We start from the raw sequence: 17,605 nt of genomic DNA on the forward strand, positions 1-17,605 counted from the left end.
TTTTAAACGCTTGGTGTTCTCCCGGGGAGTCTTTTCAAAGTCTTATGATAAATCGTGTTGGTATGGATGTTGACTAAAATCATGCAGAATCCTTTATGTAACGCGTGATATGTGGTAATTTCATGGTAAAACCTCCCAAACATTACTTTTATTTACATGGTGCTTATAAATGTTATAAGTGCTTCATTAATTAGCTATGATGAACACTTACCCCTTCATTGATTACCTCGTTACTTGACATTCCAAATTTCTTTCTATCACATGTAATTAACTTACAACTACAAAATTACCTATACACTACGTAATTGAGGTACACTGATAACCGCTCCAAAAGATGCGCACCTTATGAAATGCACTCACAGCCGGATCGATAGTGGTGACGACTTCCCCCTCAGCCATCACATCCAGCGTCCAACGTTGTAAGGCGGCCCACCTGCCACATCTTCCAGCCTTCTACTTCACCGCAGCTAACAGCTGTAAAAGTTAAACTATCTTAAGTTCTGAAACACTTATGTTATACGACTAGTCTTTAGCGGTACATCCTGATACCTCGAGGGACATCTACAAAGCACAGAGGGAAAACACTTACCAAACTAGTCCAAATCATTCATTAGGTTTAGCCGTGCTATCCCCTACAGTATGTAGGTGATAAACAGTATTTCACACTAGAGGCATTTAACCCTACTTTAACTTAGCCACTATAATACTATTCAAATCTCTATAAAGTTTACGGATATAATATTAAGCCCCGAAAGAGTAGGGGCGAGTGGAAACACTAAACAAGATTGGGTGGAATATAGAAAACCATGAACTATCTGTGTTAACGTCACTGAAATAAATACTCCCTCTGAACGGTGCTATACTGCCTCAACTACGACGCGGAAGGCACTCGCTGGGCGGGACGGACATAAAACTGATGCATTAATTAAAGATCCCTCGTTTACTCAAGTTTAAGGGTAATACTTCCACACAGTTCTATGTTACCAACAGTTTTACCTCACTGATATAAAAAAAAAAAAAATAGTTGCGACAACAACAAAGACACACTAGCGAACAGAGTTGAGGATCAATGTGCCGTAACGAGGAGCATGTAGAGAGACAGCACAAGAACGCCGTTGAGAAGAGTAGATGGCAGGGCAAGAAAGGGAACGAGGACATTAAGCTGTTGTGGAAGACGATAACATTCCTAAACACTGACACGAACACCAGATGGACGCACGATGGTAGTGTAGGGCAAGTAGGATTTGAAAATTTACTACACTAATGAAGGCAGCAGACAGGGTGACGGCTAAGTGCGAAGCTGAATATCTATATGAGCAGAAGATATTACAGCGCAAAACTATAACAAACCCGAATATGATGTATGAAGAGCACCAAAATCGATAACCGAATAAACGAATGCAATGCGCACACTTCCGTCCTCCCTTGTCCACCACCACGCACGTACTGAGGACGGCGTGCTTCGTTCCTTCATCTACACTTCACTATCTCATTCGGTGTCTCGCTCTCGTGTTTCGAAACTCATACGAACCACCCTCTCCCGCCCCCCCCAAAAAAAAAAAAAAATACTAAGACCTTTTGAGGAGTTCTTTTTACAATCGGTCTTTCATACATTAACCTCAATATCTGACAATTACTATTCCCTCCCAGATCATTTTTTTCGCCCGTATTCAGAAATCCCTTGCTCTCTTACTACGATTATTTTTTTTAGGCCACAGAGATAGATGATTAGCCAAGTTCTCACGCGTGTTTCTCCTGTTAATAATGTAGAAATCATGTTAATTTGTCACTGGAATCATAAAAAAAACATCCTTGAAAACCCGTGTAACTTCAACTAAAACATTTTGAATGTAGTGGAGGTACGGCGCAGAAGTGCTCCAGTGTACGAGGAAGCATATGAAGGGCGAGGAAGCTACACGAGCAAACACATGATTAGGAAAGAAATAACTGAGGAAACTGCTCAGTATTTAAAGTTGCTACTTAGTGCTTCGGAAAGGTATGATTGGAGGCTTAACAGTTAATGTATGAAGGAGTAAAGATCTTGGATACGGTAGATGAATTAAGTATGGTGACTCTTATGGCTTCCCTTCAGACTTCATAAACAGTTTGATGTAAATTTCACTTATGACTTAAACCCATATTCTTAAACACTTCGGGTTCTCGTGGGGAATCTTTTCAGAGTCTATTATGATGAAAAATTGTGTTGGTATGGATGTTTTCTCTCACTGATCATGCAGAATCCTTCTTAAACTATCAATATTTATAAAAACACACTTGAAAACCAGTCACTCCCTCTAGATGCTGTTATGGATTGTCAAGATGAGGTGCTGAGTTACTTACGAATACGAAACTTAAGACACCACTCGCAACATAACGAGTAGTCCCGCAATTGGACCTTTCCGGAACTTGTAGTTTCATTATCTACTCGCTTTGCTCGTATTCTTTTTTTAGATGACAGATGTTGATGTAGGAGAATAAGGGTAGTATTATCCAATTATGCACTAAGTAGAGATCAATAGTAGAGGCATAACCTATAGAGAAGATAGTATCTTGTTTTTAGGTAGCGAAGACAAACGCCACATCATTACAAGTTGTTTACGTCTTTTTCGGGAACGAGTTTGAAAATGTTACCCACGCCATAATAATATCAATACCGGATGTGCCCTCTCCTGCCTCGAGCGTTTATAATGAATCAGCATTTCTTGTTATTCATTACACTGGCAATCCACCTGAAATACAGAAAGCGAATAAATTAATAAGATAATAAAGTTAAACAAATAGATGAAATAAAGATGTAAATAAACGTATAAGTAAATAAATACATAAAACAAAAATAACATCTGCTTCATTTCCAAAATTGATGTTCTCCCAAAGTCACTACTCATATTTTCGTAGCAGTCTTATGTTTTATTCTATTTTTTTTATTTATCTTTTTTATTTACTTATTTTATTTTTTTATTTTTTTTTATTTTATTTATCTATCTATTTATTTATTTATTTTTATTTATTTTTCTTAGGGGGGGCTGGGCACAAATTCGTTACATGTCTACTTTGAGTGTTGCTTGTGGGAAAGTATTACACTGTTTTTTTTTTCTTTGCTAATTGGTCACTGCGTTTAGCTGAGGGTACGAGGTCCTACCTCACATAACAATGCCTTATGAACACATACAATAAATACCAGCAAATACCATAGACATTTCCTTAGAACATGAATACTTATTTAATGATCTAACAACTTATCACATCCAAGGAAATAATGCATAAAAAACTGGTTATGAGAGTTAACACATAAGTACCTCGTAAAAGCCTCCCTCTCAAAAGAACAGCAGTGACATCTCCTGTCCGATGCCCTAGTTTTCCCCCTCTCAGTGTCACTCGATCGCCTGTTCATGCTGCCAATGTTGAGGATGTACACCAAGATCTGGCGGGAAAAAGTATAATAAAAGAATAAGACCTCCTAAAGTACTCGATACAAAGGAGGAAATGTGCTGAAAACGTCCACTTGATACTCGGTGTTTCGGTCATGATAAGGTGTTCCAGTAGTGGTGAATGGTGAAGAGATGACTACTCCATCATTGTTATATTCATATTCATCCTGTTTTTATCTCACACAATAACAGTTTGAAAGTACGAGACATGAGAGCATATTCCTACATTCATAATATTTTTTACTGTCCTTCAGTGTAGCCATGCATGAGAGAGAGAGAGAGAGAGAGAGAGAGAGAGAGAGAGAGAGAGAGAGAGAGAGAGAGAGATTCTTACAGTTATAAGTTAACACACAGGCACTAATCATCAGGCTTTCACCACCATAACAATATTCATGCTAGTATTTGTCATTCTACATGCAACGTCAGGCTACCTCTCACATGCCCATTGCTCCACTGGTTGTCAATGCATATGAACCTGAAGAAAAATATGTTATCTTTGCCAAGTTATCTCACAGGAAGGGACATTTTTGTTTTTGCATACCAAGAAATGTAATTCAAGAGCACTTGTGTATCTAACAAAATTTATAAGAGAGAGAGAGAGAGAGAGAGAGAGAGAGAGAGAGAGAGAGAGAGAGAGAGAGAGAGAGAGAGAGAGAGAGAGAGAGAGAGAGAGAGAGAGAGAGAGAGAGAGAATTTTCTACTATGCCTCATAAAATTAAGGTATATTCAGTAGAAGGTTAAAGAGTTATCAGAACAGAATTTAGCCTTGAAGAAGAGCATGTTGGAAGGGATGGATAAGAATAAAATTTGAAGCACACACAACAGAGTGCCAATAAAGTGCTGATGAACAGAACAGGCACAATGCAAAACAGTATGATGGTTCTGAAATATGAAAGGCACACAGGAGAATAAATTAGCATCATGTATGTAATAACTGAACTGTGCAATTAAAGGGATGGTTATAAAAGGACCACAAACAAACTTAAGTGAGATAAACTGAATAATACAATTATCAATCTGTCTATATACCAGGCCATCAATCCCACACAGGATGGCCCAGACAAAGTACCATACACTTTTAGGCCCCTGGAGGAAAGGAATAGTCTTATGGACAACCCTATTACACCCCAGAAGCTTAAGCATATCTAATAATACTGTACATTAGAAGATGAAAAAATAAAGATATACAAAAAGAACAATATGCAGGAATGACAAAAATTGGAGGCTGTCCAGTAATACCTCTGCCCTTGATGGTAATTCCTTAAGAGAGCAGGACATCAACAACCTTGAATAAATACAGATTTATTTAAAGTCTTTATTCATGAAAAATTGTATTCCTAATATCAATCAATACAAATTTCTTCAGGCTAATGCTTTGGCAGGAAGAAAGCTAAGTAGATTAATATACATACACAAAATATAAACTACCAAGGAACATAGTAACACACATGAAAAATAATCATCAATGTATGTCACTAACTTAGATAAGAATTAAGTTGTAAGTACACAATTTGAGGCTATGAAGAAAGCGGGCTCCGTGTGGCCATCATGATGGGAGGTGGGGACAGCGGCGTGATGGTGGAGACTATTGAGAGGGGCAGGGGAGGAGATGGGAGGAGTGGTATGGGGGGAAGTGATGGCTGTAGGATTGGCTCATCAATAAGAAGCTCAAGGTTGCAGCGCTTCACAATGATGGTAGCTTCGTCCGGCGTCATCTTGTGTGTTGTGATGAGGTGTTGTTTCAGGTTCCTGTAAGCATCAGTTGGTATTAATTCATTGTGACTTTAAAATTTCAAGACAATTTTTCAATATTATTTTTGAAAGTGACTTTTTATGCTTTTTATTGAATTTTATGTGTAATATTATAAATGTGTCATTCAAGTATAAGGGACACTGAGGATTATCAAAGCAAAAAAAATTGCACAAAATAATATGAAAACTATTTGTTACTCTGAAATGCACATATGAAAACAAGACTTAACATTCCATCTAGGTGTCTATCTATGTTTGATGCTTATTCCTTAAAACTCTCCCAAGGGGAAGAATATGACAGAAAAGTCTCTATTTATTCCTGTCCTTACATTACCATCTTACAAGCACCACACAAAATACAGCCTTTTCTCCATATCAAGACAAGTGAAAACTCAATTTTTAATCTCTAGGCAGTTTGCCTCACTCCTGCAAGGAGTGTTTTAATTATGATGAATAAAAAGTAGATAAATAGTAATAATAATAAATGCAGTAGAGGGACACAAATGGGAAGAGAAATGTGTGTCAAAGACTTAAAGAAGCTGTTCGGAAGATAAAAAAATTAACAATTGATGTTTTCAAAAAGCATTTTCACACTACTTCTTCTGTCATCATTCCCTTGACTGATGGAGAAGTCATCATAGAGTGGTATGATCAAACTTCTAAATTCTCTAAATTCTTCATGATGCAATGCCTGTAACACAAAATAATAATTCATAATGATGTCCAGGCCACAGCACCACAAGTCAAATGATACACGGTTTCCATATGAAGCGTCCACCTTCACCTCTGATCAGAAAAATAGTAAGAATGCATTTTCTTTATTATTGCTGTTTTCTCTTGTTAACTGCACTTTCTTTGTCTGTCTGTCAGCTGACAAACAAAAAGTTGCAGTATGATGTGTGTATGAGTGTATAATGTTTTGTTGGTGGCACCCTGTGATGGACTGGTGGCCTGGTATATAGATAGATAGAACTGCACCTCCTGCTACATATTTTTCAATTTCTTTTCCCCTTATCTTTTCCTCTTGATGTCAAGCATGTAACTTCAACTGAAATATGTGCACAATATTGTGCATGAGTAAACTGATGTACACATAATTACCTTCTTTGACTGAGCATCCGACCACATGTAGGACAGTAACATCGTTGTCTGGAAGGCTGAGTGTATGGAGAGCTACAGGAACCCACACCTGCCCCACCTCCTGTCACTGCAAGCTGAATATCTGCCAGGCGGAATGACAGGCTGTAAGTGTAATCACTTTCTTTCTGTGAAGATAAGACATGACTGTTTCCTGGAAAGCAGTTTCAACAAATATAAAGAAGTATTAAGTGCAAGATAAAGTAATAATGTGAGGCAGTAATTGGCAAGAGATTTGAATAAGAAATACTTTTTTTCAATGTAACACATTCATTGATAAGTGAACATCAAATAACACCAGAAAATAATAATGGGTAAATTGTGTTACTGTATTAAATTATGATATATGTATTCAAGAAATAAGGAATCTGAGCCTTAGCACAATGAAAATTTATAATGATTCATGAAAAAATGTCATTAAATGTTGAAAGAAAAGAATATTCATATTGTTTAGTCAATGCTAGATATGGGAAAAATGTGTGACAGAATAGCAAGTGAGAGAAAGACATCAAAGAGGAATGAGGAATCTACGAGAGATGAGGGAAGCGGGCAGGCACAGGTGAGTGCTTCTCTATCAAGGTCACCTCCTGGAGTGTTCCCAAACAAAACAAGTATAAATTTTTTGCTAACTGACAGCCCAATAAACAACTGTATCTCAGTGGACCATCTTTCCACAGACCAAACTGTGATAAATTTAAAAGAGAACACAATGTTTCTTCACATAGCATAAGCAATGATGAAAACCATCAAATACAATGAAGAACATAATAAATCTTTAGATGCTATGTGTGGCTTGCTGTCAGTTTCCTGAGATTATGATATCATCTTTTTCTCTGATAGCCAGCTTCCTTTGAACTTGTGTCCTGGTTATCTGGTGTCATTCCTGTTTTCTCAGACAGAAAATGCTGACTCAGTGCTTTACCATAAAATATTTCTTAGTTAAGACACATTTCTCTCACATTTGCCAATCAACAACAGCATTAGGGAATCAGAAAGCAGCCACATCATGCCTCAAACTATAGGAAATGATAGAACCCAAACAAATTTTTATACTGTGTTTTTAAATTCCAAACATCGAGTAACCTTACTTCACTATACTACTAAGATACCTTTTTGTTGCATTACAATTTCTATTGATCCTTACATGGTATGTTGAGAATCAGCCACCTATTGAAGTGATAATTAAGAAACCTGATTTCTAAACACAGCTCTGGAAATGCAGTGTTACATACTGTAATTTCATCGTCTCATTTTCAATACATCCAAGAACAAGAATAAATGAAAGATGAATAACTTGCTAATTATAGTTGAATTTGACACATGTATATTGTAATAATAACTCTAAAGAAGAAGATACAGTCATTTATGAAAATTCATTATATAAAAAAAGAAAAATAAATAAATACAGCCCTAACGGAAAGTATATTTGTAAAATGAAAGAATGTAAGTAAGCATTATTTTAAAATAATCAGTTATACAATCATAATCCTTGCCATCAGTTCTAAATGTACTTTAACTCACCACCCTGTCCCATCCCTGCTCCAGCTCACCAATCTCAGCACATTCAGACTCAAACCTAATGTCTGTACCTCAGACATGAAACATTACTCTCTCTGGTGTATAGATACATAAGTAAAATGTAGTAGCACTTCATTTACATTACCAGTGATCCTTGAAGAACATGGTTGGTTGCTGTAATGTCAAAACTGTGCAATGCCTTTCTGGTTGCTTGCCATTGGTATTTAATGGCCATGATGGTATTATAAGCAACCAAAGTACTTACTGCTATTACATATAAAATCAGTCTTTCTATAAAAAAGAATAATGGAAGAAAAAAAGAAAAGGGCAATTAAAACTGTAGATTAAAGTAATCCACATGATAAAGTCTTTATTGCATGTATTTTTATGAAAACAACCTGAGAGTCAAGACCTATCAATCCTGTCCAGTCTGTGACAGCAAAGTTTCCTGAGTATATGAATGCATATTCATGTGCATGCTTTATGACCATCAAAAATGAAATCCAATACAAATTATGTAAATATCAGATGATTATGAGGGTTACTAAAATGCACAATTTTTAATAGTACATTTATTATCACAGAATATACATTCATTACAGTTATTAGACCAACACTAGTGGTCTGTCACATCTACCAGAAAACAAAACTAAACAACAGAAAAATTACTGAATGGCAAGTAAACATACTTAATGTGAGAAGCATTGTTCTATTTCCTATCACTGTTTGTTGAATTACTAGAAGACTTAATCAAGTACATTAGGAATTAAGTTAGGAATGTGTGACTGGTAATAAGGGGTAATGTTTTTGTCTCAATTCTCACGTGCCATGCCTCTTCCACATAGTTCTCTCAAAAGCATTACTGAATAAAGATTTTCAAAATCTAACATCCATGTTTTCAAGGGGCATATTTAATAGGTTTCAAAAGACTTGTCCATGGTATAGTTGTTAGAGTTTTTATAAATGGCACACATAGATATTTCCTGACAATGCACTGATCCCTAGTTTTTGTGAAAATATATGACATGATGGCCAGCTTTAGAATTTATTTTTATTATAATTATTCTTATAAAGACTTTGAAACACTGGCTTAAGAACACTGAAGGAGTAAAAAATTATTGCATTCATAATCCACTATCATACTGTATGATCTCCAAATGGTTTGGAAATTTGATTACATTAAGAAAATTAATATCAGAAGAGTTTACTTTTCACAACAGAAAGATTTTTAAAACAAAATAAATAACCTGCATCTGCATATGAGACTTTCAGAATTATGTAATATGTATAGCTTTTAGTACATATATACATATAACTTCTTGACAAGGCAGATCTCACAGGATAAAACTAAACAAATAAATGAAAGAATAATAAACAATGAAAAAAGCATCAGCTTTATTTCATGAAGTACCAGTGACTTCTTTTAAGTTTTTAAAACAGTTTGATACCTGAGATTGTCAGTGAGTGTCTTTTTCACTGAGTCTGAGGATCTGTGTGGTGATGATTGAGGGTATTGTGGGACAAAACTGTTTTCCTGTTTATTTACTATTGATAAGTAGAAATTAAAGTGTGTGACAATAAGTTCATGTACATATGTATGTACAACTGTATGTATGTTGACATTAGATAATCAACAAAATGTTTAACAATCACAGATATGTAACAACAGAAGCTACTTTATCCTAGCATTTACTAGAGATTGAAATATGATGCTACTGATGATAAGAGACTAGCAAAGGGAGTGTGTTTGCACTTTTTTCTTCTACTTCTTCTTTTTTAGTTAGAAAAATGGCAGAAGGAATATGAAATTTCTGAAATATTCTACAAACTGAAGGGGTGTGACCCATTCTGTAGTAATGTTCATCTGCCAAGTTATTTTAATTAGCTTCTAGCACCATTTTTGTCATTGTTTCATGTGATTGTGATCCATGTACATGTTCCCATCATACATCACAGTTTCATCCCACAATATATGATTAAGTAACTATGATTTTTTTTACAGTTAATCTTCAGGGAGTATCTGCCAACAGGATATAAATTACTAAACATGAGTTGCACAAATTCCATGCCATTCACTATTTGCAGTCTACTACTTCAACATCGAGTTCAACGTATCTCATTCTTGAAATCTTCATCCATTTCTCATAAATTCTGGATTCATTCATGCATTAATTAATTCAGAGTAGTACTCCTCCCACACTATAAAAATAAAAGAAATAACATAGTAGATTAACTGCATTACATGTTTCAATGAAACATTACCTAAATGTCAAGGGTGAATGTGGCCAAATAATGCTTGCTTTTTTCTAACAGAAATAATTCAGTTAATAACATGCTGAAATGTTGCCTGTTTTTCAGCTGTGTCTCACACCAGGAAGCTGCACTGGTAAGTTAGTCCCACAATTGCAATGCTGATGATATCTTTATGATTTAGAGTACAATATTGATCACATTTTCCTTGCTGATGCCGTGTACACAAAGTGACCATCAGTGCTGGTGGACTTTGCCCTGGCAGAGCCTCTCATTGTAATAATAAATCTTTATCTCTCAACACTTAAGCCACTGCTATCTCAACTAATGAGCCAACCCCAATAAAGTCAGTTTTGGCAGGATCTTCTGTCAAGATGCTTGCCATAGCCCACCATGCTCTACTCTGGGTTCCACTGGCACAACAGAGGAAGACATTTAAAAGTCATTAGCTAATTCCAGGTAAGCTGATGGCATAGACAGAATGCTATAAGATGAAGAGATTGAACAATAGAATGTGAGCCAACTCTAGCCAAGACTGTGATTGCAAAACAGCAGCATAAAATGCCATTGGAGATATCATTAAGGCAAAACCTCCCAAAACCTATTAGGTCGTACCAAATCAACTATCTTTGTTTCTTGGCTGGCTTTACGAGATCACTGGAAAAGTGCAAGCAATTAATCTTAAGCATGCCATTAAAATTTCAATCTCACAAAAGTGGCACAAATAACCAAGGAAGCAGAGAACATTCATAATACAGAAATGTCTGTTGCCAGTTAATTTTTGTTTAGGAATATGTATATTATATAAGTCTGTGGTTTGCATATCTCCCATCACAGTGTAAAATATGTAATTACTCTTTGATTGCAAAAATGGCATAGAACAGCAAAACTAGAGATTTTACCATGTGCCAGCAGGGACAAGCACTTTGACATAAATATATTACATGTGTTGTGATTCAATAGGTCTGTGTAAGTTTTCCAGAAGAAAGAAATCAAAGAACTGGTGAGACTCCTGTAATATGAAATAACTACAATAACTACTCAGTTTGTTCATGTATTCTAAAATATGAGCTCCACTATCTTCTTGTGCTTATTCTGTGAATATCAATCGATGGAGACAGCAAACGATAAGGAAAAATGTTTGATTAGGTTAGGTTACCAAAATTTTTGGTAACCAACAGAACAGAATTTAACAGGAATAATTCAAAGGACACTGGTCAACAGAATGGCAGTGAGTTACTGTATTAAATCAAGTGATAAGTTTTTGATGTGTGAAAAATAAGTCAACCAGCATAAAGATCTATATAATATATATATATATATATATATATATATATATATATATATATATATATATATATATATATATATATATATATATATATATATATATATATATATATATATATATATATATATATATATATATATATATATATATATATATATATATTCTGATTTTAAGAGAGAATATAAAACTGACAACAATGTGATGTAGCTGTTATCATAGATCTATGAGGTAGTTTGGCAGTGGTGTGGGAAGTAAAAAGTCCTTAAAAGAAAAGTAAGTGTGAGAGTACACAGAATGCATCCAGCAAATGGTGAACTGCAGCAGGGATGAGTGGTGTAGCCGTACCTTTACAGATGAAGCAGTGACAGAGTAAAACATTCTACTGCCTCATTATGGTTTTTATCTTTTCACTCTCCATCTGCGAAGAAGTAATCTGCAGTATGGGTAAGGTAGTACAGGACACTGAGCTTATGGATAGCAAATGTTTCATGCTATCTATTTCATAACTTAATTTGCATTTGTGTCATACAACATGAGCTAGAAGTGCCTTTTCAATGTATTGAAACATCACCTATATTCTGTCTCTGGAGATGCATCATGCTATCATGATAATTTTCCATATGATGTGGTTCATTTCCATGGCTGCCCGCTACATAATATCAAAGACTGCAGCCCACCAGAGACTACAAATCTGCCAGTATACCTCAACAGGGTCAAATACATTATGATGGAAATTTATGGCATTTCTTGCATTCCCTCCACAAGCTAATGTGCTTTAATTTATTCCTTTACTCCTTAAGCTATTGTGGCTGTTTACCATGTGTATCTCTTGACACCATGACAATTTCAAGTGCCAATAAAGGGTCAGTTGTCATACACCAACAACTACAAATGATCATTGCTATGATACTAAATGGTAAAACTGGTTATTTTGTGAAAACAAGATTGCTTATCTTTTGTCTGATGAAATCATGTTTGGATGTGGAAACCAATCCTCAGTAGTATATGTTACCAATACATGGTAAGAAACAAGAACTGAACATTACCATCCTCAACTACAATTATCACCAATACTGTTCAATAAAAGTTTTCCAAAACTTTCTCCATAAATCTCTGCTCTGCATGTTTTCTACAAACTTTTCAATTTCACTTTTACACTTCCTATCAGGTTTCTTTTTATTTCATCTGCCACATCTCATTTTAGTTTAGCTCATGTTTCCTCTCTGACCATTCCATAGCAGTTAAAGGATGGTCATTCTTAAACCTCTTCACACAGTTCCATTTCATTTTTCATATTCATCAGTGACCTGACTTGAACTTAAAGCTCCTTGCTCTTTTCTAATGATGAATTGCAATGCATTTTCAGTATCATTTGCCAGACAAATCTCTTAACAGGAATAAAATTATTCATATATAAATGCTCCACAACACAAAACTTTTGTTTTTTCTTTACTTAAGATATTCACCTTCTAACATTATGCATCCAAATTGTTGCTTTGTGATGCCAATGGAAATTGTTATAAGTTCTCTAAGGCAAAAGTGACACTACTGAATTTAGGTAACTCCTTTCTTGTAATTTTCATGGTATGTACTGAATGTGGTAATGATACCTTGAAAAAAATTCCTCAAAAAAAAGAAAAAATGCTAGTGATGATAAAACAAATAAAAATGAATAAACAAAGATGAAAAATCTGTCATGAAATTTGAATGAATTGTTTGTATTCATTTTCCTAAGCTGTGCTTACCTTATGATTTCAAGGCTAAATTATAGGAAACATTACCTTCAGTCTTTAAGCAAATTGTGATCGCTGACTCATCTCATGTTGTGTGTGCCATGGATGTTCACTTTATATTTCTGAATACATTAGATATCATGGCCAGTCAGAATTGTATTATTGAGCTTAGTGCCTCCAGAAGATAGTGTATTATTAACTACTAAATCCTTATTCAGATTAGAGGGATAAAATCATAATAATTCAAGGATACATTTTTTTTAAAACATGATCAGGTACACTAGTTCTTTAATAATCTTTAAGTTGTAAAGACTGAAGCTTTACCTCAGATTATGAAATTGTTACAACAAAACTGTAAGATGCCTTTTCTGTCTCTCAAACAGACTTATACATTCACTCACCAGAGAGGGAGAGAGAAAAATGTTTTACTTATGTTTTTCCGTATTGAGCAAAAACTAATTTCATAATGAGTATTTCATGACTCAACTGAAACATTTGCACATAAAAACAAAGCTAAGAAACTGGAATGATGAAATAATGATATATGTATATATTGCATACAACAAATTATCATTCAACATATATAAATAACATTTTGTAAGGCAAAAGGGAAGTTACCATCCAATATATAGCCATAATACATAGCCTAAAGAACAAATTCACAAACATGACAGGCAGAGAGTTGCATCTCTTTGTTAAGACATTACCACATCCCATCACAAAGGCCTAACATGCCTCTCATCCTCATCTCTACTTGTGGTTAATGTTTGTTTATGCTCATTCACATAATTATATCAGTGTGTGTGTGTGTGTGTGTGTGTGTGTGTGTGTGTGTGTGTGTGTGTGTGTGTGTGTGTGTGTGTGTGTGTGTGTGTGTGTGTGTGTGTGTGTTGCAATACTGCGATCAACTTTGATTGTTCTAACAGCGTAACTTATTCCAAGGCAGCTACTCCACTGTTTGAGGTATGCTTGCAATGTGTTCTTCATGTGCAGCATAATGCTAAATTATTACTTATTACACTACTGCTGAGGCAAGATCTTGTATCTCTACATAATTAGAGATTTCTAGACCTTGCTGTCATGCTTATTGTCATCCTTACTGTGAGAGAAAGTGAACTGTTCATTTTTTCTGAGACTGATGAGAATGAGAATGTTCTCCTGACCCAATGACTCATTATTTCCTGTATTGATTTCCACTTCTTCCCCATCCCACCATCCTTCTTCATGTGAATCATACTGATACAGCTCACTGCTGTATTCATGTTCTGGATCAGCTTTCCAAATGTATCAGTATAATGCATTAAGATGATACTTCAGGTTTCCCAACTTTAATAAATCTAAAAAAAAAAAAAAGAAAAAAAGAAAAAAAAAAGATGGTGAGAGGAGTTTCAAGCTTTTCATTAAAAATCCATAAATGTAAGGAATGTTATCTAATAACTATACCATGAGTAGGTCTGCATAAGGAATAAAGAATAAGCAGTAGAATCATTGTGGGGAGATAAAGATGAGGAAATGGTAGGATGAGTAAAGGGAAAAGCAGAGAAGTGAGCATATATATATATGTGTGTGAGTTATCACTAGTGGGTACCATGGTGTAATGGGTAGCATAACCTCATGGCAAATCAAAAGTCTGAGGTTCAGTGCCCAGGCCTGATGCCATTCAGGTGAGGCTCCCTACCTCTAACAATATGTTGGTGCTTATATCACTGTATCACTATAAATAATTTTTTTCCCTCTTTTCTCATTACATTCTCAGCCCAAACATGTAAATACTGAGCTTGTATCACTTCCTCTGCACATCACATTCCTTGACTCTTCCTCACACCACTGTCTCACATGTTGATCCACCAGTCTCTTACATAGTATATACTCCTCCTTGTCTCAAAGCTTCCTTGAGCATTTTCAGAGAAAAGGAAAAAATGTAATGGCATGATTTTATTCATATATGGCACAAGAATTGGTTGAGCAGTGATGAAAGTAGATGCAGGTTAAAGTCTAAAAATAAGAATGTAAATGTACTGGTACTAATTATAGCTATATGTATATGCTAGAATTACATAAAACAGCTTACTTTTATAAAAGTTAGTCAGCACAGGCTTAGCTAGTACCCAAGTGATGATGAAAAGAATCACCGAGTGAAGCATGGCACAAGAGGGAGTGAGGGAGTGTAATGTGTAGGAAGACAGTTGGATTCAGTACAGTTGAGCAGGTATGAGGCTGGGACAAGGGACTGACAAGTCTGACTGTAGCAGTCCACCCATCTATACCCACTCCCACACATATACACATTTGATGTTCAAAATACCTGGAATGGGATGGAGACATGAGTACTACAAGTAGTACAAGTAAAGAAAATTTACACGTTGAAGACAAGCAACATAAAAGTAAAAGTAGAGGCAGGGCAACACAATGTATTTGTAATGAACATTTTTGTATCCTCTCACATTTTGTGTTTACTTATCAAAAATTTTTGGCTAGTGGTTTGGTACTTAGTAAAATTGACTCACAACCAAGAACCTGCAGGTTCAAATCCCTGCTAAAGTAGCAGGTCTGTCTCCTTAAACATGATGATCTCTGCTCTCCTATAAGCCAAAGAGCTGTGACCTTGCAACTCCACAGAAACAGAAGCACAGCAATCAAACCCTTATATGTCTGTGTAGTTTGATAGAAATGGAAGGCCAACAGTCCTACTACCTTGACTGTGTGTGTGTGTGTGTGTGTGTGTGTGTGTGTGTGTGTGTGTGTGTGTGTGTGTGTGTGTGTGTGTGTGTGTACCCCACTGTAGATCTGATATAGACATTCAGACATCACATGCTTGCTTCTGATGAATATTCATAAAAGCATGCCAGAGGTATATATCTAAACTTCACAAGTGGTGGTGCTTAGACAGGTCTGACCTGGGGCTACTCATGTACATGCTTCATAAAACAATATCTAATGTGCAATCCATGGTAAGCTGAGTTATGAAAGACAGGTGGACTGGATACTTAAATTGTCACATGGGAACAAACATTTCATTGAACTTCCCAAAAGCTCACCAAAACACAGTGGAGGAGCAGAGGCAAAGACCGGCGTGTGTTTAAATACTGTGATTAAGGAGATAAGTTTGAACACATATTGATGTAAATACCATACTTCTGTAGGTGTCTCAAGGCAAGGGCAGGAAATCAGGATCAAAGAGAATTTTTCCCATAAGATGTTAGCTTTCATTCAACATTAATATTTTTTTTTGACTGCAGCATGGTCTGTAATAAAGAATTTTATTTCAACTAAAAATGTTGTGTGTGTGTGTGTGTGTGTGTGTGTGTGTGTGTGTGTGTGTGTGTGTGTGTGTGTGTGTGTGTGTGTGTGTGTGTGTGTGTGTGTGTGTGTGTGTGTGTGTGTGTGTGCAATTATTGTTATTCTACATGTAATGAAATGTTTTATTGCATGAAAATCAACAGTATAAAATATAGAAAATTCATAAAATATGGTCATCTGATGCTTCTTCATATAAAAGAAAATTACATGTATGTTACACACTGATAATTATATAAATTACTTAGAAATATAATATACAAAACTAATATTTTGAACACGATACATGTATGTTGCAACTGATAGAAGATAAATCCTACAAAAATGTCCAGGATAGAAAACAGAACTAATTCATCAAAGCTGTAGAAAATTGCTCTAAAAAAATAAATAAAAGAAAGTTCATAGCAGTAAATAACAGACTTAGGAAGGCCATATTTGTATATATAACTTAGCTTATGTCATAATAATATCACTAGTAAGTGTTGCCTGAGCAATAGAAGCAAAGAGATCTTCAACATAAGAGGTTGTTGAGAAACTTTTAACCATAACATGTAATATAGGAAAAGAGAAAAAAAGGCATCCTCTTACCTTATCTAGTAACAACAGCTAAATATTCTTTGACAACACTATCTGCTTTAACTGGTGTAAGTCTGTGAAAATTGGACATGAGATGTTGCTTCAAGCTCCTTCTCTGAGCAATGTGGCGTCCACACAGTGGGCAAGAACAACTCTGACGGGAAGGCGAGGTACAAGTGTTACTACTGCTGCCTTTCCCTGTAACTGCAGTCACCTGCTGGAGAGATACTGTGGGAACCAGGTGGTGATTTGTCAACAGGGGGTTAGTGAGGTCAGAGGCAGCAAGCAGAGAAGTGCAAGGGTTAGTGGTCCAGAGGTCAGCTGCGTCACCTGAGTCATGGGTGGCCACATCATCTGAGCCAGCGTTGTTGTAGCAGGTCGTTCCACTGGTTGACACACCTGGGGCGAGCAAGTCTCCATTACTCTCATCTGTAGATCCACCTAATGAGCCGACAAGACTCTCCAGAGCTGACATGGTGCTGCCGCCTGTAGGGGAGAGACGGGTTAGTCCTTCACCACCTGTACAGCATGCCTCATTACATGGTCACCCATACACCACATAATATTGGGCTCTAGTTGTTAGTCACATGTGAAATGATCAGCATATCAAATAACTATCCAAA

The 17,605-nt window shown here is 35.8% G+C and overlaps 1 protein-coding gene across 5 annotated transcripts in view; it reads right to left on the bottom strand.

Annotated features, from left to right (window-relative positions):
- The window catches only part of LOC135101982 (protein abrupt-like), a 141,457-nt gene that overhangs the window by 2,602 nt on the left and 121,250 nt on the right, over positions 1-17,605 (bottom strand). The window contains exons 6-9 of one of the 5 annotated variants that reach the window (XR_010269481.1): positions 17,313-17,468; positions 3,297-3,421; positions 2,636-2,729; positions 343-474 (exon numbers count right to left, since the gene is read on the bottom strand). Coding sequence is in view for 1 of the 5 variants with exons in the window: in XM_064006516.1 (XP_063862586.1) it covers positions 4,946-5,177; positions 6,282-6,402; positions 17,313-17,468 (509 nt within the window). In the remaining 4 variants the exon portion in view is untranslated. Of the gene's footprint in view, positions 1-342; positions 475-1,350; positions 2,730-3,296; positions 3,422-4,801; positions 5,178-6,281; positions 6,403-17,312; positions 17,469-17,605 lie in introns of those variants that run through there. The other 4 variants (XR_010269482.1, XR_010269480.1, XR_010269483.1 and 1 more) reach the window with 4 other exon arrangements.

Source organism: Scylla paramamosain, chromosome 7 (genome assembly GCF_035594125.1).
Source record: "Scylla paramamosain isolate STU-SP2022 chromosome 7, ASM3559412v1, whole genome shotgun sequence".
NCBI lineage: Eukaryota > Metazoa > Arthropoda > Malacostraca > Decapoda > Portunidae > Scylla > Scylla paramamosain.